Source organism: Bos taurus, chromosome 9, assembly GCF_002263795.3.
Source record: "Bos taurus isolate L1 Dominette 01449 registration number 42190680 breed Hereford chromosome 9, ARS-UCD2.0, whole genome shotgun sequence".
In the NCBI taxonomy this organism is placed as follows: domain Eukaryota; kingdom Metazoa; phylum Chordata; class Mammalia; order Artiodactyla; family Bovidae; genus Bos; species Bos taurus.
Window position 1 is genome coordinate 84,588,892 of NC_037336.1, and position 26,545 is coordinate 84,615,436.

The 26,545-nt window shown below is 36.3% G+C and overlaps 1 protein-coding gene across 6 annotated transcripts in view; it reads left to right on the forward strand.

The window, feature by feature from the left end:
• The window catches only part of STXBP5 (syntaxin binding protein 5), a 157,927-nt gene that overhangs the window by 82,795 nt on the left and 48,587 nt on the right, over positions 1-26,545 (forward strand). For all 6 annotated transcript variants that reach the window (XM_015472897.3, XM_005211027.5, XM_024996769.2 and 3 more), the window contains 9 exons: positions 9,991-10,145; positions 11,334-11,406; positions 13,104-13,251; positions 13,455-13,522; positions 13,797-13,837; positions 14,684-14,904; positions 15,394-15,572; positions 22,307-22,432; positions 24,760-24,911. In XM_015472897.3, coding sequence (XP_015328383.1) covers positions 9,991-10,145; positions 11,334-11,406; positions 13,104-13,251; positions 13,455-13,522; positions 13,797-13,837; positions 14,684-14,904; positions 15,394-15,572; positions 22,307-22,432; positions 24,760-24,911 — 1,163 coding nt within the window. The remainder of the gene's footprint in view (positions 1-9,990; positions 10,146-11,333; positions 11,407-13,103; positions 13,252-13,454; positions 13,523-13,796; positions 13,838-14,683; positions 14,905-15,393; positions 15,573-22,306; positions 22,433-24,759; positions 24,912-26,545) is intronic.

Consider the following 26,545-nt stretch of genomic DNA (forward strand, 5'->3'; position numbering starts at 1 on the left):
GTAGGGACGTTAAAGAAAAAGAAATGAATGGATTCATAATGGAAAACCCTCATGTAGAACATGTGTTTAGTGAATACACCAGTAGATATAAGTAGCAATTATGTGTCATCAAGAAGAGTAAGGTGCAGATTCTTTTTTTTTTTTTTTTTTTTTTTGAGAGTGGAAAGCAGTATTTATTTATTTTGGCCATAATGCATAACATGTGGGATGTTAGTGATCAAACCAGTGATCAAACCCTTGCTGCTTGCGTCAGGAGAGAGGATTCTTAACCACTGGTCCACCATGGAAGTCCCAAGATGCAGATTTTTATTTTCATTTTAAATTAGAGAAGACCTCCGTATGACTAATGGCAGAAAAGTAAGAGCCTTTGGAATAGGAGACACTGAAGATGAAATATGTTTAGAAGAAGGTTCTAGAGTGGATTTCTCATAATGATTACAAAGTACAGATGGAGAAGATAACCTTCTTTCTTAAATTTTGAAAGCATTTTTATATGATTATGTGATCTGCTGCTGCTGCTGCTGCTGCTAAGTCGCTTCAGTTGTGTCCAACTCTGCGCAACCCCATAGACAGCAGCCTACCAGGCTCCTCCGTCCATGGGATTCTCCAGGCAAGAATACTGGAGTGGGGTGCCATTTCCTTCTCCAGTGCATGAAAGTGAAAAGCGAAAGTGAGGTCGCTCAGTCGTGCCCGACTCTTAGCGACCCCATGGACCGCAGCCTACCAGGCTTCTACGTCCATGAGATTTTCCGGCAAGAGTACTGGAGTGGGGTGCCATCGCCTTCTCCAGATTATGTGATCTATTCTTTTAGAAAACATTTTTGGCATCGGACATGACTTAGCAACTAGACGACGAACAAAACCAAAAATCTTAGAATTATATAGATTTTAGATCTTGAAATGTAACACTGAAGTAGGTGAAGTAGATGATAAGAATAAACAGTGTGGCAGAGGGGAGTGCACAAGTTGAAGAATGGAATGAAACTAGGGAAATTAAAGGATGGAAAAGAAGAATTCTTAGCCCCTGCTACAGTGACTTCCACACATAAAGCACTTAGTAAAATGATAGTTGAATGAATGAAACATAATAATATCATGACTTAATTTGCTTTTTCTTGAGTGATCTAGAAAGCAGAAAAATTTTCAGCATAAGGTACATTTTAGCAGGATATAAGTATACTTTGTATACTTATATACAAAGTATAATAACAGATATAGAAATGACATTAAAAATTGGCAAGCTCTTCAGATATTTCACAGGAAAAATGCACTTTTAAAAAGTTTAATTAGTCACGAAAACTTAACTTCATTTAAACCACTGTTATTATCTTATTCTCTGAACTGTTTTTGGAAGTATCTAGATTTTTTTTTTAATTTGTGACATTAAATAAAATCCTAACAAGAGAAGCACAGGACCTGTAATTCCACTATTCTAAAACAATTTTTTTCATGTGTTCATTTTCCCTAAGTCTTTTTTCAAATGCATATCCATTTTCACTTAACTATTCTTTGAGGATATTGAGTCTGGTATATTTTTGTCCTCTTACTCTATCTAAAGTATCCTAGTTTTTAAAATTAGTTTCAAAGGCTGTATAGTTTACTCAGACATGCTTCCCTTTTTTCAAACATTTAGTTTTTCACATTATAGATAATAAAGTTATGATATTACTAATATAGTAGTGAACATATTCTCTCATGATACTATAGAGAATTCAACAGATTTTTGCTATTCTGTTTCTTTACAGTAAATTGCCAGTGATAAAATTTTGAAGATAAAATATTTTTAGGAGCCTTGACAAATAGACACATTTCTTTTTGAAATTATACTTTAAAGAAGTATAAAATATAATAATTTCATAGTCTTATCAATGCAGTATGACTTTGTTTTTTAATTTACTGCCTTAAAATCAGCATTTATGCTTTAGAATTATCTTTAATTCTCTAGCCATAATGGGAACTCCTAAACTAATGATGTTAATGGAAAGGCAGCATGCTGTCATAATTGGGGGTTGAAGTTAAATTTATTTCTATCTGCAGGCAAAGCAGCAATGATTCATAGAAACTTTCCAATTTAATTTTTTGTAAGCATTTGTCCAGCTAAGCTTTTATGTTTTGACAGGGACCAGAAATTATTCATAAACTTGTCTATAGTTTTGTATATGCATTATTTATTAAAATACAAAGTTTTATTTCAAACCTAATCATTTTCAAAATTGTTGCTTATTTGTTATGGCTATTAAGACATTCCCTTCTTATACTGCCTCTAGTTGATTTTATTCTACTTTGCCTACTACTGAAGTTCATTCTGAGCTTTCCTACAGTTTCTTTTAGAGCCATGCTTACTTTTCATGTAAGCTGGTTCTCTGGGTAGTCACTCAGTCGTGTCCAACTCTTTGCAATCCCAGGAGCCTAGCCTGCCAGGCTCCTCTGTCCATGGGGATTCTCTAGACAAGAATTCTGGAGTGAGTTGCCATTTCCTTCTTTAGGGGATCTTCCCAACCCAGGGATCGAACCCAGATCTCCCACATTGCAGATGGATTCTTTACCTTCTGAGCCACCAGGGAAGCCAAAAAAAAAAAACTGGTTCTCTAGTGCATTCTTAAAGCCTTATGTATTATTCAAGCTAATCTAAGGGTATATTTCCCATCTTTATTCATCATCCTAATCTACAATTTTTCCTGTACCTAAAATGACTTCACTGTGATCTGTACATAGATGCAGTGTCTTAGTGATAGTTCACTGGTTGTTGTTTTTGTTCAGTTGCTAAAGTCGCGTCCAACTCTTTGTGACCCCATGGCATGCAGCAGCATGCCAAGCTTCCCCATCCTTCACTATCTCCCTGAGTTAGCTCAGATTCATATCCATTGAGTCGGTAATGCTATCTAATCATCTCATCCTCTGCTGTCCTCTTTTCCTTTTGCCTTCAATCTTTCCCAGCATGAGGGTCTTTTCAAATGAGTTGACTCTACGCATAAGGTGGCCAAAATATTAGAGTTTCAGATTCAGTGTCAGTCCTTCCAGTGAATATTCAGGACTGATTTCCTTTAGGATGGACTGGTTTGATCTCCTTGCAGTCTGAGGGACTCTCAAGTCTTCTCTAGCACCACAATTCAGAAGCATCAATTATTCAACACTCAGCTTTCTTCATGGTCCAACTCTCACATCCATACATGACTACTGGACCTTTGACTATATGGACCTCTGTCAGCAAAGTCATGTCTCTGCTTTTTATTACTCTGTCTAGGTTTTTCATAGCTTTCCTTCCAAGGAGCAAGTGTCTTTTAATTTCATGGCTGCAGTCACCTTTCACAGTGATTTTGGAGCCCACTACTTGGATGTTTATAATATATATTGATACTAGCTTACATAGTTTAGGTTATATTTTCCTAGACGACAACAATAAAATCCATGTAAGACTGTTTGCAGTAAATGACTTTTTAAATGTTGTTCTATAAATAAGCTTTGAAATTATACTTGTGACACTGTGAACCACATATATGATTCATTTCATCATAATTTAATTCCATATGGCAAAGACTACATTAAAAAGTTTAGATTTCTTTTTGGGAAAAAAAGAAAGTCTTATTGTTACATAGTAAAATTTTTCTATGTATATTGATACAAGAAAAAACCAGAGTATTACACTGATAAGAATTACTGTTATGTCCTTATAAATCTTATGTATCCTAACGAATCTGTATGTAAAAACTGTAAAATCCACAGCATAAGTTTTGTGGAATTTGTATGGTTAGGATAGGTCTACTAAACTCCGTATCTTTATCTCATTGATTTACCATATGATGCCTACTGTTTTGCTTTCTGTTTAACTTCACACTACAACTGATGCTCTGTCCCAAAAAGCACAGGTGGAGAAATGTTATGTTGCCATTGCATGGCAACTTCATCATACTAGCTTTTATTATCATTATCAGCCTTTATGGGCTACTAGAGAGTTATTGTAATTCTTCTGAAGTTTTTATGATTCATGAAATTTTCAGTTCATAGTAGCACTTAAGGAAGTTTTTGCCTCCAATGTGGGAATGGTGTTCTGAGATCCTATTTCCCTTTCATAATTAAGCAAGGACTTTAGAATTCATGGATTTTTCTGCCTTTATCTTTAAATTTGTGGTTTGTGGGCAGTTATTTAAATGAGATTTTCAGATATTAGAGGACCAATGCTAAATAACTCTTAAAAATTCTTAAATGATTAAGGAAGACTTTAAAATTTGACTAGTATAAAGAGAAGTCGTTTTCCTCGGTTGCATTAGATCCCCTGGAGGAGGGCATGGCAAACCACTCCAGTATTCTTGCCAGGAAAATCCCCATGGACAGAGGGGCCTGGCATTCTATAGTCTGTGAACTATAGAAGATTGAACATCATCTTCATCATACTAGCAAATTATCTCATTATCATAATGATTTATTCTTATGGTACCCAGGTATTTCTCTGTTCAGTCAAATGATACCCTGATGAAAACTTCTTGTAACTAATCAGTAGTTCTCTTTTTATCAAAGAGTTGTTTTTGTGATCAGCCTCTCTATCCATCCAGGCCCAGCTAAAGAGTTCTGTGGTTTCTGATTGAAGTCTGCAGAGTGTAAGGGGTGTGCACTTACACTCTGCAGACTCTTATTAAGAATCTCTCTATAGTGAGATCCTTAATGACACTAAGTCAAGTAGTGCCAGTCATTAGGAGGCTCAACTATCTGTGCTCCACTACTCAGAGTGTGCCTGTATGAATGAGTCCACTCTGCTAACTGATCTGAGACAAAACAAGTATAGAAGTCAAGAGTAGACTGTAGAAACTTTCATCTCATTTGACATTGCCACAACAGCTACACACACTTTAGTTGTTGTTTTTCTTACAAAAAGTATAGATTTCCAGTGAATTTTAAAATTTTTAAATAGTTCTTGACCACAGATAGTTTGAGCAGCATTGTTTGAGACTGTAACATTATATGATTAGAAATTCATCTCCCAATGTTTTCTTCTTTTATTTTTATTTTGTATTATTTTTTTGCCCATGCCAACCACATGCCAGAATCTTAGTTCCCCCACCAGGGATCAAACCCACATCTTCTTCATTGGAAGCCCCTGGACTGCCAAAGAAGTCCCATTTCCCTGTATTTTCAATTTTATTTTCTTTTTTGCTTCCTGGCCCTTACATTGAAATATTCACATTTTTGAAACCTTTGTTTTTGCTTATTCCATTTTGATTTCTTGGCTCAAAAACTTTGTAGAAGGAATTCAATATTACTTATTGCATGTGCTTCACAATTTGTGTGGTAAGGATAAGGTATTTGTTACCTGGTAGCTTTCAAGAGCTAAGGTACAATTCTCCTCACCAAATGTAAAGTGTTAAACCACTCCAGTATTCTTGCCTGGAAAATCCCATGGACTGAGGATCCTGGCAGGCCCATGGGGTCACAGAGCAGACACAACTGAGCCACTAAGCACAACAGAGCACACACCTCTGAAATAGAATGGCATATCTTCATTCGGAAAAACTTGGGGAATTTGATAAGATTAGTAGTATAAATCAATGGCATATGAGATTACGTATTTAGAACTTAAACTCCAATCTTAAAAATATATAGGAGTAGTGAATAACATAGGTAAGAGTGCTGATTATGCAGGAGTATCAGAACAGCACAGCACTTGTATTTCAAGCTTCTTTAGACAGTGTTTCTCAATGTTGTTCTTGTTGTTTAGCTGTTGTTTAGTTTCTAAGTTGTGTCTGACTCTTTAAGACCTCATGGACTATAACCCACCAGGCTCCTCTGTCCATGGAATTTCCCAGGCAAGATTACTGGAGTAGGTTGCCATTTCCTTCTCCAATCTGACTGGGATGTGGGGCTTCTCCTACAGGAGTCAGTAAGTCAGTAGGTCTAGCACCAGTGAGCAGTAGGTTTAGTGATGTTTACAATGTACGTAACAAAAACATTTGGGGATACCTTGCCTAAGGCCTATGAGTACAGGGATTAAATACCATTCTGTGTCCTGAAGGAGCGCACAATACAAATGGAAAGTAGATAATGAAAATTCGGTGTGGAAATGCTGAAAAGAGGTATGGAGGGTGCTTAGGAACACAGGAAGGGCATCCAACTCAGGAAGAATGGGTCAGGAAAAATATGGAGAAATAGATATTAGCCCAATACAAAATGAGGGACAAGCATATCTCAGGCACTGAACAACCAAACGCTATTGTAAGAATATAAGTTGGAGGTTATTAGGGCCAGAACTCATGTTGATTAAGAAGTTGAAATAGAGAACGGTCAGGTTCTTGAGATCATTATGGTGTAAACAGGATGTGTTTGCAAGATTTGGGGTCATGTCATCTACCACATATTGCTTTACTCAATGTGTTGCAACCATGGTGGCCTTTTAGTTCCTCAGGTAGCCCAAGCTCATTCTAGACTTGAGGTCTTTGCGGTGGTTATTCCTGCAGTCTAAACTGTATATCCTTCTCTTCCAACCCCGAGATCTTTGATTGGCTGGCTCCTCTTCATTCTGATTCCAGTTCACCTGTCATTACTTTAGGGGCCTTTCCTGACTGCTCTGTTCTACAGTAGCCCCTCTAGTCCCTCCCTCACATTCAGCACTCTACCTTGTTCTGTTGTCTTCATACTTGTCACAGTGTGTTAACTGTCCATCTAGAACAAGCGTGAAAGCACCATTTTAATCTCAGGAGTACAGGTGTTCAAATGAATGGATAGTATTACGGACTGAGTTGAGCAAATTGGTTATACAAATGACTTCTTGAGTAGAAAAAATGAAGAATGCTTAACCTGGAAACACAAGTTCAGCCAAATCTATTGTCAAGGCCAGCCTCGGGAACTTAATCAGAGTCAGAAAGCATGTATACTTTCCTAAAGTGTCTAGCCTCTTAAAAATAACAATCAAAATTGTAAAAAGTTCCAACTAATACCTTCCTAACCTAGATACTTTCAAAAGGCAGACTCGTGGATAAAACTTATATTACTTCTAGACCTTATTATGATATCAAAAAAGATAATTTATTTTAAAAAAGATTATCCATATCCACAATTCACATGTTATCTAGAAATAATCTAGATTCCTAGAACTTTGAATGTAATTCCAAGTGTCAGCGAAACTTTTGAATTTTTATAGTTTTACATGCCAAATGTTAAAATATTTAACTCGATTTTATCATTGTATTTAAGACTGGTTTCTTCTGGTGAAATATTTATTTCCTTAATGTTTATGTCTCAAGATTTGGGACATTAAGTTTGTAAGTCAGGTGATTCCTGCCTGGCAAACTGAGGTGATTTTTTTTTAAATATCCCATAAGATAAGAAAAAATATGCATACACATGCATTTATTGCTGAATTATGGAAACTTTTATTATTATGAAAAAGAATATTACCTTGATACTCCTTGCAAACTATTTCTTATTCATGTACTTTTACCCATAATTTGTTGTTGTTGTTGTTTCTCCTAAATTTACAAAAGAAGTATAGGCATTTACAAGGCAAACATAGTTGCGTTTTGAGGACAAACTTAACATGGTTTAAATAACATCATGACATTTTGTTAAGAGTTTGTCTAATAAACTGATTACCTACCTGTCAGTACCTACTTGGTATCTCCATAGGAATTTTATTCTGTAATGTACCTTAGCATCTTCCTGTTCATAGTTCTTGTATTGATAATTCAAGTTTTATATATATAAAAACAAACTTGTCAGACTTTTTTTGAAATATTACATATTAAATATGTGGCCCATGCCTCTCATTCTATAAAAGTGTAAGTTGTTAGACTCTCCACCCTTTTTAGTATTTTATATTCAGTTGTATGTTGTATTTCAGAATACAAGAGTTAGTTATATTGTTTATTCACTGTATGTAATGAAAAGTAGAAGAAAATTAAATATACTTTCCTGACTACAGTCAATAATCACAGTAAGTCAAGAATTGAGAACAGTGAAAGTATGGATATAGGTCTGTTACCGAAATAGTTTAGTGCTGAAAAATCTAAATGTTAGTAAGCTAGACAATAGTTAACATAACATACATTTTTGTTAATGTACGTATTTAATACCAACAACACACTGTTCTGCATATCAGATCAGATCAGCAGTGAACAAAACAGATAAATACCCTTGCCCTCATGGAGGTCATGTTTTCATGAGGAAAACAATAAGCAAAATAATTAGTTCCATGAATGATAATTTAAAGATAATGATATAATAATAGGTAATTCTTTACACCAGGCACTGAACCCAGTGCTTTGCGTATATTAATTAATTCAGTAATTGAGAATAAATATGCTTGCTTCTTCAAAGAAAAGCTATGACCAACATAGACAGCATATTAAAAAGCAGAGACATTACTTTGCCAACAAAGGTCCATCTAGTCAATGCTATGGTTTTTCTAGTAGTCATACATGGATGTGAGAATTGGACCTAAAGAAAGCTGAGCACCGAAGAATTGATGCTTTTGAACTGTGGTGCTGGAGATGACTTTTGAGAGTCCTTGGACTGCAAGGAGATCCAACCAGTCAATCCTAAAGGAAATCAGTTCTGAATATTCATTGGAAGGACTGATGCTGAAGCTCCAATACTTTGGCCACCTGATGCGAAGAACTGACTCATTGGAAAAGACCCTGATGCTGGGAAAGAATAAAGGCAGTAGGAGAAGGGGATGACAGAGGATGAGATGGTTGGATGGCATCACCAACTCGATGTATATGAGTGTGAGCAAGCTTTGGGAGTTGGTGATGGACAAGGTAGCCTGGCATGCTGCAGTCCATGGGATTGCAAAGAGTCGGACACAACTGAGTGACTGAACTGAAATACTTACCACTCTAGCTGCATGTTATATAGATGCAGAAACTTGGCAAGAAGAGATTAAGCACCTTATGCAAGGTCATGGGGAAAGTAGAGCCAGAGCTGAGATTTAAACAGAGGCAGTGTTGTTCCAGAACTAGCTATGTTTAACATTACATATTATCACATACTACTTGTACTAGGTGTGAGAGGAGGGGGATAGATACACTGGACCTAGAGGAAGCACTATGAAAGTACCTCAAAAATTATAAATGAGGACATTTAAGAAGATCATATAGGAACATTTTAAGTCATCTGTGTGATTCACCATAAACAGCTCCCCACCAACAAATTGAATGATACATGTGGCAGATCAAGAGCTGATTTCCTTAGAATGCAAAGAACACTTAGAAAACCGTTAGAAAAGATACTAATCCAATAAAACATGGATGAAAAACATGTGCAGGGAAGTCAAGAAATACACATAGATCAAAGCATATGAAAGGATATTTAGGTATTTTTCTTTTTTCATATTTAAATATGTAGCTTTTAAAAGTAAATCATTACATTTACTAATGATGAATAAGGAGACAAAATTATAGGGCTTATTAGAAGTGTCAAAAGGGCAGTTGATCGATGTGCATGGGAGTTATATTTCTGAGGATACCAGCCAAGCTTCCAGAAGAGAATTAACCACTACAGAAAATGATTTGAGTGACCAGTTTTTCAGTTTTCTCAGGGGGATTTATGGCTAGTACATTCTTGATGCATCTTTGAGAAGCTAATTCATTGCGTACAATGGGTGCCTTAGGGTATTCACATTCTCTCTTAGAATGTCTGTTGAGAAGGTCTGGTTATTAGGATTGAAAATAATGACAGTACATTTAAGAGACTTAACAGGAGAAACCCAGAGAGAATTTTTTGAAAATTGTATAAAGAAGATAAAGGGAAAAAAATATAAGGACCAAAAGGAAATATGAGAGTAGAATGTGGTCAGTGTTCATAGGCACTGTAGATTATTTTTAAGAATTCACCTGGTTTTTACCTATTGCAGTTTAAAAATCTACATGTGAGTAATCAATTAGATGGTGCCTAAAAATGTTAAAACTTAATATTTTATTATTTCTCTAAAAAAGAATTTATGATACAGCAAGAAGATAGACTCCACTATGCTGTTTATAATCCTGTGTATTTTATTTCCAGGGAACCTTTTATTATTTTATCAGGAGGTTTGTCGTATGATACTGTAGGAAGAAGACCTTGCTTAACGGTAATGCACGGGAAAAGTACTGCAGTGCTAGAAATGGACTACTCAATTGTTGACTTTCTGACGCTGTGTGAAACACCATACCCAAATGGTAAGTGTTGTATCTTTAGAATTCAGTCTCTAGATATGTCTGTTACTCAGAGCAAGACCTCCTTGTTTTCCAAGTAGTTAACTTATCCTGTTGTGCTAATTCTTCTGGGTAAGGAATGCTGCCTTCATAACTTTATACATTTTATTTGAGAAATTTTGTTTAATAAACTGTGTCTGTTTCATTCTAAATTTTGGTAGTAAGTGCCTCTGAAGGATAGACAAAACTGTCCACATTAAGAGCAACTTAAAAATCCTCTAAAAATCTAGTGTGTCAGTTACCGTTTTCCAGAATAACAGAACCAATAGGAGATTTTAAAAGGTGAACGAGAGCAGAAATATGAATTTATTTTAAAGAAATCGTGAGAATGTACTACCAATTTGAAAATTCAGGAAAGAGTTTGATTTGCAGTCTTGAATCTGAATTTTTAAGGCAGGAAACTCAGGCAGATTTCCAAGTTGCCATCTTGAGGCAAATTGCTTTTTTCAGAACACCTCCTGTCTTTGTTCTTCAGGCCTTCAACTGATTGAATGAGACCCACCCAAATTATCTACAATTTTCTACTTTACTCAGAGTCTACTAACTTAAATGTTGCTCACATCTAAAAAATGCCTTCATAGCAACATCTGCACTGGTGTTTGACCAAACAAATGGGCACCATAGCAGAGACAAGCTAACACGTGAAATTAATCACTATCATTGACATGTTATTATTTCAGGGGAAATTTAGCTGGATCTTTTTTACTTTTATTTAAAGCTAATTGAGATATAAATATGTAATGCATTTTATAGTTGATATGCACATAGAAAATACCCAAGAAAGAGTTATAATATTATAATGGTAATCTAGTGGATTTCTTTGAGATCCAGTAATGAGAGTTGTTCTTAAGGGTATTCAGATTTAAACTTGAGATATATTATTCATGTACTGTCTTGGACTTTGCAATACCATGGAAGGTACTGAACTTGTCTAACTCATCTTTACAAAACAAATAATTATTTATGGGGTATTATATAGATTTCCCTCATCTAAAACATACTGCCCTTACAGTATATGAAGTACAGTATCAGAATGTTAAATACTTGAGTGAATGGAACAAAATAAAAACCACGCCAACATGTTTTGTTACCTGATTTGCAGCCCTCTTGCATATTTGTAACTATTGTTCATGCCTTGTTTTCCTGTTCCAGATTTTCAGGAACCATATGCTGTGGTTGTTCTACTAGAAAAGGATTTAGTACTAATAGACCTTGCACAAAATGGGTAAGCAATAAAATTTGGTGAACAGTTACTTTAGTATGTGGTGAAGAAAGTGTCTCTTTAGGATACACTACTTCATTTCTTTGAAAATGCTACATTTATATTCATAACCTGGACCCCCTTTTAGAACCACAGATATACATTTCTCATTACCAGCCAAATTTCTCCGTTATGGTACTCATATAGAAATCCAAGTTTAAATCAAAATTTGTTGAATTTCTGAAATTTTTTATGATTCAACCTAATACTTGAATACCCTGAAAGTGAAAATGAAAGTCGCTCAGTCATGTCCAACTCTTTGTGACCCCGTGGACTTGGACTATATGGTCCATGGAATTCTCCAGGCCAGAATACTGGGGAGTGGGTTAGCCTAACCCTTCTCCAGGGGATCTTCCCAACCCAAGGGTCGAACCCAGGGTGAATTCTTTACCAGCTGAACCACAAAGGGAGGCCCAAGAATACTAGAATGGGTAGCCTATCCCTGTTCCCAAGTTCAATTCCTGGGTTTGGAAGATCCACTGGAGAAAGGAGTAGGCTACCCACTCCAATATTCTTGGGCTTCACCTGTGGCTTAGCTGGTAAAGAATCCGCCCCAGGTTCGGTCCCTGGGTTGGGATTATCTCCTGGAGAAGGGAAAGTCTACCCACTCCAGTATTCTGATCTGGAGAATTCCATGGACTGTAAAGTCCATGGGGTCGCAAAGAGTCAGAGATACATGACTGAGCAACTTTTACTTCACTTCACTTCACCAAACTTGTTACTCTTTTCTTTAAATCCCTTTGGATCTCTGTTTTTTATGTAAAAACAGCTTCTCAGCCTGCTACTCTACATAGAAGGGATTCAGCGTACATTTCCAAGCTGGCACCTGTTCTCTAGGAAAACTGAACAGTGTGTTAAACAAGCATCACACTCCCGTGTCTTTCCTGATGTAGCTCCCAGCAGCTAAAATGTTCCACTTGCGTCACTGACATCAAAAATCCACATAACTTTCAAAGCGGCCTTCTTTTCCTCTGCAAGCTTTTCCTATTCTCTCTTAACCAGATATATCATAACTGACCTGTAGATTCTCACCATAGATCCTGTGCAACTTTTTGTGGTATTTCCAATATTCTGCTTGTTCTAGATTAGATGATAGCATGTTTACTTATAAATTTTTTGAATGGAAGAACATTGTATTATATTAGTTGTATTTCCTGAGAGATAATCGTTAAATATGGTTTTAAATGAGTTTACCCATTCAGTATTTCTGGATTGGGGGCAGTTTTGCCCCTCAAGAGACAATGTCTGTGTAGACATCTATGGTTAGGGAAGGGGTGCTGCTGGCATCTAGTGGTAGAGGACAGGGGTGCTGCTAAATGTCCACAGTGCACAGGACAGCCCCCATAATAAGCTGTCTCATCCAAAATGGAAATGGCACTGAGATAGGAAAACCCGAAAGTGTAAGTGCATGGTATTATTTACCTTACTTTAAGGCATTCCAAAATTCACATCAACTTAGTGTGTGCTAACTGCAGTAATGATTTTTTTTTCTTCTTGAAAACAACAAGACCATGTCAAACAAAGGAATTTAAAAACATTCTCTCTAAATGATAGCCCTAGAATAACCTATTATTAAATAAGTTTAAATATGTTTTTCATTGTTTTATTAATCATAGGTAATGATTCATTAACAAATATTTTTTCTTTTCCTCTTCTTAAAGATATCCTATATTTGAAAATCCCTACCCTTTGAGTATACATGAATCCCCTGTTACATGTTGCGAATATTTTGCTGATTGTCCTGTGGACCTTATTCCTGCACTTTATTCTGTTGGAGCTAGACAGAAACGTCAAGGCTACAGCAAAAAGGTATTGAACATTAATGTTACTCATTACTTTACATTTCAGTATTTTATACTTCTTACCTTGATGTGGTTGATAATGATACCCTTTCTAGAGAAATTAAAAATCCTTTTTGGAAATGAAATGTGTTGTTTACTATTGTCATAAATATATTATGAAAATACATGCTATGCTTGGAAATTGCTTTATACAATAATCTTTTCTTATAGGAATGGCCCATTAATGGAGGTAATTGGGGCTTGGGTGCTCAAAGCTACTCAGAAATAATTATTACAGGGTAAGTAAAAGTCTGTTTTCTCCTTAAAAAAATCATTAATAACTAAATATGGTTAGGACTACATGAATATTAATTAATTGGGCAGGTAGTGCTTTTCTTTATATAGTAACATCATAAGTAATAAGTTATTGTATAGAACCTATGAATTTATCCTAAATTTTACCTTTTTCCTTATTTTGGTAACTGTGTTTAAGTAACAATATATTTAACTTCAAAGAGAAAAATAGTGTAAATTTTTTCGTCAACACATTCTTAATTCATTTGCTTTTCACAGGCATGCTGATGGGTCGATTAAGTTCTGGGATGCTTCTGCGAGTAAGTATTCTGAATATTATTTGTTACATGCTATGCAATATTACTTTTGTGTAATCTGTTTTATAATAATTTCATAGCTAACATTTAATTTGAAATTCAGAGGCTGTAAAGTTAATGCTTGATTTATCAAGTATTTGAGTAGAATTTATAATAGATGAAGATATTTGAAGGATATTAATTAGTAAATCAAGAATAAGTCTCAGCAGAAATACTCAAATCCTTTCTTCAGTATTTTTTCAAACCTTCTCTTCCTAACTCAGAGATAAGAGAAGTGAGAGTATGTTTCAAATCAGCATAAATCTGTTCAATAATTTTAGTGTCTGATTCTAAACTTATATCATGAAAGTTTATGCTCTCTATGTGAATTATATACAGTGGTTACATTAGCAAAAAGGAAAGAATGCTTTGAGTGAGTAGTGTACAAACACTATTAATGAAAAAATTAGAATCCAGTTAACTCAGGGTATATTATGTTTGATCATGAAGAAGTGTGTTAGATAATAGTGGTACCTTTCAGAGAGAAAATAATTCTGTAGAGCAAAATATGTGCTTTATTATTTTTATTTACGCTTTTCTTTTTTTATAAAATCTTTTTGTTACTCATTTTTTCAGATAATCTAAATTCATCGTGATGGTGATTTTTTTTTTTTTTAAATGAATACGAGTATACCTTCTTTGGTCGATAAAGTATAGTGAATACATTATATAAAAATGTGAGAAATACAGACATAGGAATAAAAATATGATTCAAAAAACAGGCTGTTTTTCTGATGTGGTATGACTGATTAAATATTCCCTTTTATTCTTTTTGTACTAAGATATTTTATCCTTTTTTTTTCTTTTTAGTAACTCTACAAGTATTATATAAACTAAAGACATCTAAAGTATTTGAAAAGTCAAGAAATAAAGATGAGAAGCCAAACACAGACATTGTGGATGAGGATCCATATGCCATTCAGATCATCTCCTGGTGTCCCGAAAGTAGAATGCTGTGCATAGCTGGAGTTTCAGCTCATGTCATTATTTATAGATTCAGCAAACAGGAAGTGATTACAGAAGTCATTCCGGTAGTAGTCTCTTAATTATTTTCAATGTCAAATGTCTGACATTTAAGTTTTCAAATCACTTAGGAGACTATCTGTAGTCATTTTTAAAACACCTCAGTATTTACATTGCATTTACCTTTTGTGAAGAAAAGGCATATTTTTATGTATATCGTTTTACTGAACATTTATTTAAATCTTTAAATGCATTCTGTTTCATTTAAGGAAAGCTAATATAAGTATGAGCCTAATCTAATTTAGTACTAACAGGAGTGCCATAAATCCTAAAATCATAATGTGTATGTGTGAATGTACTTGCACACAAACACACAATCATTTTTAAAAAGCTGAGTCAGAAGCATTTTTTTCTTTGTGAAATCTTTACCTTATTAACCTCACCAAATTTTTCCTTTAAAAATGTTCTTCCCACTGTAGTGTACATGTGTGTATGTATAAACTGACAAAATGAATAGGAATTGTTAGGAGAGGGTAACCTGTCTTGTTTTACAACAGATGCTTGAAGTTCGATTGTTGTATGAGATAAGTGATGTGGAAACCCCAGAGGGTGAACAGGCACCACCTTTGCCAACACCGGTTGGGAGTGCCAATCCACAGCCCATCCCTCCTCAGTCTCATCCTTCTACCAGTAGCAGTTCATCTGATGGACTTCGGGACAATGTCCCTTGTTTGAAGTAAGTTAAAGAAAAATACAGATGGTTTGGAACTTACCTTTTAATTTAGATAAATTATAAGCATTAGTAAACTTAAGTAATGTTTTCCTGTGACAGAGTAAAATGACATAACCACTTCTCTTTCTGCATTTCACTGTGGTTAATCCAACTCATTTTTTTGTGGCACCAAGAGGAATATGATTGCATTCCATGATTTTATCCTTAAAGTAATAGGATTTGATCTCTAAACCCTACTGATGGACCAGCGTGGATTTTTCCTTTGTATCTAGCTCATTCTTCTCAATCCATCATCATTTTTTAGTCTGGGTTTATATGTGGATCAAACATACACGTTGACTGCTTCCTGGCACTCTGAAAATTCTGTTTTTTCAGCCTTTAGAGATATAGTTGTTTGGTAATCATTTTCTTTTTCTGAATCTTCTTTAATATCACAGCATTGTTATGTAAATGCATTTATTGTAGAAATCCAAATTTAATGCATTTTGCTTTTCTATAGGAGTAAATTGGACAAAATTTATTTTTACTTTTATATTATTGAATGGTTAAAATTTTTAAAGCATCAGTTCAGTTCAGTCGCTCAGTCATGTCCAACCCTTTGCAACCACATGGACTGTAGCATGCCAAGCTTTCCTGTCCATCACCAACTCCTGGAGCTTACTCAAAGTCATATCCATTGAGTTGGTGATGCCATCCAACCATCTCATCCTGAGTCATCCCCTTCTCCTCTTGCCTTCAATCTTTCCCAGCATCAGGATCTTTTCCAGTGAGTCAGTTCTTCACATCAGGTGGCAAAGTATTAAAGCTTCAGCTTCTGCATCAGTCCTTCAGTGAATATTCAGGACTGATTTCCTTTAGGATTGACTGGTTGGATCTCCTTGCAGTACAAGGGACTCTCAAGCGTATTCTCCAACACCACAGTTCAAAAACATCAATTCTTCAGTGTTCAGCTTTCTTTATAGTCCAACTCTCACATCCATACATGACTACTGGAAAAACCATAGCTTTGACTAGACGGATCTTTGTTGGCAAAGTAATGTCTCTGCTTTTTAATATGCTGTCTAGATTGGTCACTTGTAAAGCATATGAGCCTTAAAAATGGCATAGAAAGAAAACAAAGAGAGAGTTAAAATCACTGAATGATTTCATGAAGACTGAAGTGGGGTGCCATTGCCTTCTCTGATGATTAAAAGTATTATATTTACAGAGAAGTCAACTAGGGTATAAAGAGAAGTCAATTAGGGTCATCATGACTGAAAGTGTGTGGAAAATATCAGAGGTTGAATACAAAAGTTGGGGGCGAAAGGCAGACTGTAGTAGGTTCAAGATAGGGAGGGTAGTCAGAAAGACAGTTTCATTTGTTATATCATGTATGAAACAAGTTGCCAGTCCAGGTTTGATGCACGATACTGCATGCTTGGGGCTAGTGCACTGGGACGACCCAGAGGGATGATATGGGGAGGGAGGAGGGTTCAGGATGGGGAACACATGTATACCTGTGGTGGATTCATTTTGATATTTGGCAAAACTAATACAATTTGTAAAGTTTAAAAATAAAATTAAAAAAAAAAAAAAGAACCAGGCTTTATACTGTTTTGACTTTAGGTCTACTAGAACCATTATTGAATGGTTCAATAGTTGCTGAGGAGAGTGTCTGCATAATCAAAAATGCATTCAACCAGAGATAAAGCAGATTTTTTTATATCACGATCACTCATGATATAGATCTATAGAAAAGTACAGCTTTTTTAATCTTCTTTATATGCTTACATAAATTTGAGATTGTGTTCTATGCCAGTGGTTCTCAAACAGGGATGATTTTGCTCCTCAGAATGCTTGGCAATGTCTGGAGACAAAATTTGTCACAACAGGAAGGACTGCTACTGGCATCTAATGTGAAAAGTGAAAGTCGCTCAGTGTCTGACTCTTTACAACCCCATGGCCTGTACAGTCCATGGAATTCTCCAGGCCAGGATACTGGAGTGGGTAGCCTTTCCCTTCTCCAGGGGATCTTCCCAACCCAAGAATCGAACCGGGGTCTCCTGCATTGCAGGTGGATTCTTGACCAGCTGAGCTACCAGGGAAGCCCAGACCAGGGTTGATGCACAACATCCTGCAGGGCACAGGACAGTGCTGCACAACAGATTCAGCCAGCTCAGGATGTCAGTAGTGCCAAGGATGAAACCTGATCTGACCTCAGAATATAAGCATTGAGGTTAAGCAGCTACTTTCGTAGAAAGGTCCTAGGTTTCTTCCCTCTTTCTCTCCCCCTTCCCCTCACTCCCTCCCCGCCCTCCCTACCCCCCGCCTTTCCTTTCTATCCCATGTATATACTTCCTTTCTGCTACAGTCTGGCATGCTTAGATAGAATGAGACTTGGCAATAAAAGTATTCTACATCTTTCCCTTTTGTTACTTACTCTGTAGTACTTTAAACTTAAATTTGTAAAATTTACATTAATGTCACTTCTTCCGATTTTCATGTATATTTCTGTTTTTTGTTTAATGTTTATAAGCATGTAAAGTAGTTTGTCTTTGAGGTTTGTTTTGGTAACAAATTTGAGATTTTTGTCTAAAATCCACATATTCACTAGTGACTTTTAAATCACAGGCAATTTGAATTATATATATATATATATATATTTACACACACACACACATTGTTTTTTTTACCATTTTAATAGTTTTCAGGTAAATGCGGTTCATGTTAACTGCACATCGTTGTAGTCCACAATCTCAAAAACCAATTTTAAAAGTCAGAGATATAACTAAATTGATGTGAAAATAACTAATACTTACATTTTGTTTGTTTTTTGTACAAATTATTTTTGTACTTTGTTTTTTTTCCCCCATTGAAGTATAGTTGATTTAGAGTGTTATATTTCTGCTGTACAGCAAAATGATTCAGTTATACCTATATATATGTATTCTTTTTTAAATATTCTTTGCCAGTATTCTTTATCATAGGATATTGAACATCGTTCCCTGTGCTATATAGTAGGACCTTGTTGTTTATTCATTCTATATAACCCCAGCCTCCCACTCCATCCCTCCCTGTACATAATTGTCTTTTGAAGAAACTTTTTAAAAGTAACTGTTTGATTTTGTTTTTAAGTATTTTAATTGTGCTTTTTTCAAAGTATTAGTCACATCAGACAAACTGTTTTGTAACTGCCAGGCCTCTAAACATTATTTTTAAATTTAAAATACATTTGTACAAATTACGGAGCTTTTCATAAAAATAAGTTCTACCCTTTGTCTTTAAAAAGTAAACAAATGTATACCTGTGGCGGATTCATGTTGATATATGGCAAAACCAATACAATATTGTAAAGTTAAAAAATAAAATTAAAAAGTAAATTAATATATTAAAAACATTAAAATGATAACTTGCATATAACCATTATAAACATTAAATATAATGCCCACCCAGCCCTCATTTTGTATTTTTAAAATCTGACATATGTCATCATTTCTTGATTTGATTTCTAATTTTTTACCAGTTGAGGCTTTTTCAGCATGTTTGACTGTTTAAAGTTATTTTTGCCTAAGAATGTTTTTGTTTCATACTAAGTAAAATAAGAATTCCGTGACTTCTGTGTGTCTTCATCACTTACATCTAAAATGTGCCCATATATGCCTATCTGAAATTATCCCTGAATGCCTGTTCCTGCTCTTGAAAATCTGAGTGTGAGTATATAAGTGTGAAAGTCACTCAGTCCTGTGCAACTCTTTGCGACCCCATGGACTATATAAGTCCGTGGATATCTCCAGGTCAGAACTCTGGAGTGGGAAGCCATTCCCTTCTCCAGGGTATATTCCCAACCCAGGGATTGAACCCAGGTCTCCAGCATTGCAGGCAGACTTTTTACCAACTGAACCACGAGGGCAGCCCTGAGAATCTAAGGTGCACATAAATATGCCAGAGGGAGAGTGGATACTTCCTTGAAGCTTATTTAATTGGTACAGGGAGAAAATAGCACCCTCAGACTCTGCAGGCTATGCTTGTATCAACAGAGGCTGTCTCTCGTGGACATGAAATGCTACTCAGTGTTTATTTTTGTCTTTTGGGGTGGATGGCTGTAGCCGATCAGTGGGTGTTTCCCAGAGGAAAATTAGAACTTCTGCTTCAGCCAGTGTGTAGTTCTGAGTATATTAACTTGCAGACTGCACAGGCAGTTGTGACTGCAACTCAGTTCATTTTAAGAGTACTCTTGGTGATTCACATTTCAGAAACTTGGACAATATCATGACCCTTTTCTTACCTGAACTGAGTCTAGCAAATATGACAGCAAGAGGTCTGGTGTGGTATTCTTCATGGAAGTACCAGCTATAAATGATCCAAAGGGTTCTCTGAGTTTAGTGGCAGGAGGTTAAATATAGAAAAGACTTCCAGCTGTCCTTATTTGTACATTTACTTCAAGGCAGATGCCTCAAGAATCATTAGAATAACCAGGCTTTGTGTATGTTTTACAAGAACAATTACTGGAGAGTCTGTGCAATCAAAAATGTCCCCACCTTAAAGTAAAAGTAGATTTTTTTAATAGTAAAAGTAGTCACACAGATAGCTCATATTTTATACAAATTTTATCTTCCAAATTCACTTGAAGTTTACAAGTAATAAAGGTATTAGCTTAGTAACTTTATTCCTTAGAAAGTCTCACATTTATAGACAAACCCCTTCTTCGCTCCCTCTAACATGCTTATAACAAGTTTAACCAACATAAGTTTTGTGGGAACTCACTCAACGTAAGTGAGTATAACTGTTTTGCTGAATAGTTCACTTGAAGACCCCTACCATCCCCTCAAAGTTACCACATCTTCTAAGACTAGCTCTTCATCCTGACACCTTTTTTCTTTTTCAAAACTTAGAATCACTGTCTTCTTTTTCTCCCCTCCTCCGCCTCTAATCAGCCTGCAGCTCATTTTTTCATTCCATAAATACTGAATACCTCATCTGCTGGAGTATTAAAAGTAACCTTAATGGAGTTTATGAACCTTTTTGAGACTTAGTTCATGCATTTCAAATCTCTCATTATTTTACATCACACGAATCACAGGAAGTTCCTCATGAGTCGTCGTCTTCTACTTCATCTTGCGAAGTTCTACAGTTAATCTTCCCAAAATATTTCTCCTAAACCCTTCACTGTCTTTTAATTCTTTAATAATGAAAATGTATGCCTTTTGCATAATTTGGCCATTGAAAAAATTCTCTCATAGGCACTCACAGTATCCTTATACTGTGATTAAGTAAAATATTCCCACTTTCAAACAGGAAGACGTTAAGTGGCAGAACCAAGAGTCACACTGTAGCACTTCAGAGCCCTGAGTTCTTTCTACCAACATCAGACCTTTGCAGCCAGACCTCACAGACCCTCCAGTCTGGCCCTGGCCTATCTCGCTATAGTGACTTTTTTTTTTTTTAATTCTTACTACACATACCTTCTACTGTGACCAAACATATACACTTGTTAATCTTTGTCTATGGCTTTCCTACTTCTTTATCTTGTTAGCATACTTTTTTGCAAAAGCAATTTTTTGACAGTATCCAGCAGTTTTGGCAGAGAAGGCGATGGCGCCCCACTCCAGTACTCTTGCCTGGCCAATCCCATGGACGGAGGAGCCTGGTAGGCTGCAGTCCATGGGGTCGCAAAGAGTCGAACACGACTGGGCGACTTCAGTTTCACTTTTCACTTGCATGCGTTGGAGAAGGAAATGGCAACCCACTCGTATTCTTGCCTGGAGAATCCCAGGGACGGGGGAGCCTGGTGGGCTGCCGTCTATGGGGTCACACAGAGTCGGACACGACTGAAGTGACTTAGCAGCAGCAGCAGTTTTGGGGGGAAGAGTCTCTGCTGTCAAGGGGCTTCCCTGATAGCTCAGTTGATAAAGAATCCTCCTGCAATGTAGGAGACCCCGGTTTGATTCCTGGGTCGGGAAGATCTGCTGGAGAAGGGAAAGGCTACCCACCCCAGTATTCTTGGGCTTCCCTTGTGGCTCAGCTGGTAAAGAATTTGCCTGCAATGCGGGAGACCTGGGTTCAATCCCTGGGTTGGGAGGATCTCCTGGAGAAGGGAAAGGCTACCCACTCCAGTATTCTGGCCTGGAGAATTCCACAGACTGTATAGTCCGTGGGGTCTCAAAGAGACGGACACAACTGAGAGGCTTTCACTTCACTTGACTTCTATGCTATCAAAAATACTACCAACTCAAAGTCAAAATAGATTTTTTAGTAGTAAAAGTGGTTATGCAAACAAAAATTGCTCACATATTTTATACATTTTCCTTAATTCCTTATGTTTTAGGCCAGTTTTCATCTACCTACACTGTACCTTTTTCAAGTTTTAAGTCTACTCTTCTATCTTGGGTTTTTTCTGTAACTTGATTTTTTTTCCTCTTAAGACCTAGAATGCAGCTTCTCTTTGTTCTTCTCTCCATCCTTCCCTGGTCTTCTTTCATTCCTCTCTACCCACTTCCTCCTTCTCCCCTTTCACTTCTCCCCTCCCTCCCCAATTTATATGTGGAACTTACCTGTGATTTCTTGCTTATCTGTGTGTTTTATCTCCAACTAGATTAAATGATTCTAGAGGACAGGATTCTGATTTTTGCATTTTATATCATATATGTTCAAATATAAAGTTATTTTTGTATAGTTATTGATGGATGACTTTATAATTATATAGGCTAATAAGATAATTGAAGATGTGTTAAAAGACAACACGTTTTCCTTTCTTACAGAGTTAAAAGTTCTCCACTTAAACAGTCTCCAGGTTATCAGACAGAATTAGTTATACAGTTGGTGTGGGTGGGTGGAGAACCACCACAACAAATAACCAGTCTGGCAGTTAATTCTTCCTATGGATTGTAAGTATAATTTATGTATTTCTGTGTCTCTTCATTGTATTCCATGCATTTTTATATTTTTAAAAAGAGAATGGGTGATCCTTATTATATCATTTAAAATGTTGTATAAGCTTCAATGTCAGATCAAATTCAGTGTTGATTTGGAACATAATTCTGTTCTGAATAATTTACTCTGGATGTGCTTATTACTACTTCCTTATCTAAAGTTAAATATCTCATGGATCAATGAATCTGTCCTCACCTTGATGTACTCTGAGAAATAATTTCCTTGTTAATATTTGGTATAATAAAGATCTAACATCAACCGAAAAGACTATGTTCTAAATTGATTCTGTAAATGTTGAACCACAGCTGCATAATTTATTCTTTGTCCTCCCATAGTTAACTTGTAAAAACTGTAAAGACATAGTAATAGCTTAGTAAAGTATTCATCTGTACTTCAGGTGTGTTTTTATTTATCAGTTCATGCCTTCAAGTGTATAGTGTTCGTAGTACATACTTTTTAATATAATAGGATAGAATCATAAAGTATTTACTTTTGTTTTAAAAATCAACACTGTCAGGCTTCCTGGTGGCTCAGTGGTATAGAATCCACCTACCAATGCAGGAGACACAGGTTCAGTCCCTAGTCCGGGAAGATCCCACCTCCCCAGAGTAACTTATGCCCGTACACCACAACTACTGAGCCTGTGCTGTAGAACCCAGGAGCTTCAACCACTGAGCCACGGACCTCAACTACCGAAGCCTGCATGCCCTAGAGCCTATGATCTGCAACAAGGGAAGCCATTGCAATGAGAAGCCCACGCACTGTGACTAGACAGTAATCCCGCTCGCCTCAACTAGATAAAAGACCATGTAGCAACAAAGACCCATTAAGTCAACATTGTGATAAAAGAGGAACCACATGCCAACTGTTTGGTCCAGAGCTGTTTATCTTGTGTAGGTCACTGTCTCCTTCCTTGATTCTAGCCCTAGGAACTCATTCCTCTTCCTTCTTCCTTCTAACAGCTACTACCACCTACACCATCTCTTGCATTTGTACACATAACTAAGACTGGCTACAGTCTGAAATAGTCTTCTCTATTGTCTTTTATTTGCTCTCCCACAATGTGAAAGTACAGACGTTTCTTTTGTTTTTTTTTTTTAATATTTTGCTGTCCACAGCCATAAGAGAAACAAACCGGAAATAAGAAGCAGTAGAATGTTTCAAAGGAGGTTGCAGATCAGTTGCTCACAGTCCTGATTGGGTTCACAACTATATTTTGTTTAGGCTTTTTTGTGTATTTTTAAAATTTGAACTAGTTGCCAAGACTTTTTAATGTGAAAATCCATATTTAGAGCTTTAATTGAAAAGTTTGGTTATCTAGCCCATGTCTCCATTCCTGGTCGGCCATAGTTAGCAGGAGCTGAGGTGAAGCGTCCCCTGTTTAGATGAGTTGTTCACTCTTCAGGTCACCACAGTACTTAGTTGGCATGTTCTACTTAGCTATATAGCCCCTCTATGTATGTTAGTTCTCAACACCTGGCTTACGGGATCTTAAATGAATAAAGTTCCTTCATTCATAGTCGTTTTTATTCATAGTTTGTACTTCCTGACTCATGATTGAGAAAGTATTTGGAATACCCCAAAGGGAGGCCTCCGAGATTTATGCTTTCTATGTTTTACCCTTGACTGTGCTGCTGCTGCTGCTAAGTCGCTTCAGTCGTGTCCAACCCTGTGCGACCCCATAGACGGCAGCCCACCAGGCTCCCCTGTCCCTGGGATTCTCCAGGCAAGAACACTGGAGTGGGTTGCCATTTCCTTCTCCAATGCATGAAAGTGAAAAGTGAAAGTGAAGTCGTTCAGTCGTGTCCGACTCCTAGCAACCCCATGGACTGCAGCCTACCAGGCTCCCCCGTCCATGGGATTTTCCAGGCAAGAGTACTGGAGTGGGGTGCCATTGCCTTCTCCAACTCTTGACTGTAGGGATTACCAAAACTTTTCCAAATGTATAGTGCCCTATTCCCCCTTAGGAACGAATGTTTTCCCCTGAGGAATTCAAAATAGTCAGAAAAATAGATGTTCTATTGCTTAGTGTGGAGATTTATGTCTTTGGTTAAATTTCACCTCCTACATCAGATTTTTTTGTTGATTTGTACACATTGATACAGAAGATCTGCAGAGCTCCATCAGAAGGCATATGTAACCTGTATTTGCATGTCTGTAATAGTGTTTTGTTTCAAAAGGAGTTTTCTTAAAGACCCATCATGCTTTTTTAGCCCTATAGACTACATTTTCTTCCAACTATGTAATTGTGCTAAAATGTTTGTTCTTTTCCTATTCCTAGGGTAGTTTTTGGCAATTGTAATGGCATTGCGATGGTTGACTACCTCCAGAAAGCAGTACTCCTCAACCTGGGCACTATTGAATTGTATGGCTCCAATGATCCTTATCGGAGAGAACCCCGATCTCCTCGTAAATCTCGACAACCTTCAGGAGGTAAAAAGAAAGAAATCCTGAGCTTTAGGATTTCCATAAATGCCAAGTTACTTCTGTGAATATAAGTATTTCCATTAGGTAAATAGCTTATCTGATTGTATCTGTTTTGTATAAACTGTCAAAAAAAAATAGTAAAAGGTATCAACCTCCTTTTTAGTTTTGTATTTTTATTAGTTTATGCATTTGTTTTTAATATTCTAGAGTTTTATTTAACATTGGGAAGGGACCATAGTTTCAGACTTCTTTGGCTAAATTACTATGACAGGAAAATTTATCATTACAGAACAAAAGTTAATTTCATAGTTCTGTCCCTTTTACTGTTTAATAGTGTGAGACCAGCAGTTTATTGTTTTGAGTATCAAAGAAATAATTTCCCACATGGAAAAAAAATGTAGATGCAAAAGTCAATTTCAACTCTGTGAGATACAGCATTCTTGGACAGCTTGGATTAAGTGCAAGCCCAGATCCATTAAGAATTCTCTCTATAGCATTCTTTTGTGTTTGCTAGATAATTAATCTTATTTTAAATGTTTCAATACAATGCCTCATGGAACACATATATATTTTTAGCTGTTTATACCAGTATTACTCACCTTTTTTTTTTTCCAAACCTCATGGCAGACACAGAAAATGACACTGGATCTCTGGCATGTAGACAGATGTTAATGGGGCCTCCAGTGGTGGTAACTGGCCTCTGAGCTCCAGACTCCCCAGGACCTGCCCAAGGGGACCAGGGATTCAAGAGAACTCCATCTGTGGCAGATGTAACCTAACCTGTTTGCAGAATGCCACTGGGAAGCCCTTATCTGCATCTCCTAACTCAGGCTCTCTGAATTAAAATTCTTTCTGACATTCATTTCTCAGTTGCTTTCAGGACATTTTTTGCTGATACTAAATACCTCTCATAATTCGCAACAGAAGAAAAGAAAAAGGTGATGGGTTATAGACCTTACTGTCACTTTGGCAATAGTTGAATTTTTTTTTCTGTTTTTGTCTATGTGATCATTTTGTCATGTGTTATCTTCAGCAGAAATTGTTGTCCCAACCATACCATTCTAGTATCTGTCTCCTTTTTTTTCTTTTGCTTTTCGTTGCTTCACTGAGGCATGCTGATTGCGACTTCTTGCATGTGCGGCGTTTCTAGCTTATATTCTGAATCTGTGAAAAAACTCCGTTCTTCTTTTTTAAGTAAGTTATTCATTCCACGTCAGTAAAGTCATGACAGTGTATTTTGTCTGTAAAACTATTTTTTTCTCATTTATTTTTAAAAGAGCCTATCAAAGCATTCTATATCTAAAATAATATACTCATTACTTAAATTCATCTCATAATATATAAATGAAAACAGCTACTGAAATATTTGTGTTCCAATCCAGTTTCTTTATAAAGCAAAGAAATTAATATATAGTGTCAGAAAGTTAAACATTGTCTTGATAGAGAAGGAGTGGTAAAAGTTTTATTACTCACAAAATTAATTTCTTTTCTTGTTAGTACCTCATCATAGCTTACATAAAATTACTAGAAATTAAATACCTAAATTCATCCAAGGTTAGAGACCAATTCTGCCATGTGATTTTAATTTTTTTCTTGCATTCCATTGCATCCTATTTTATTCTTTAATAAGCATTATTATA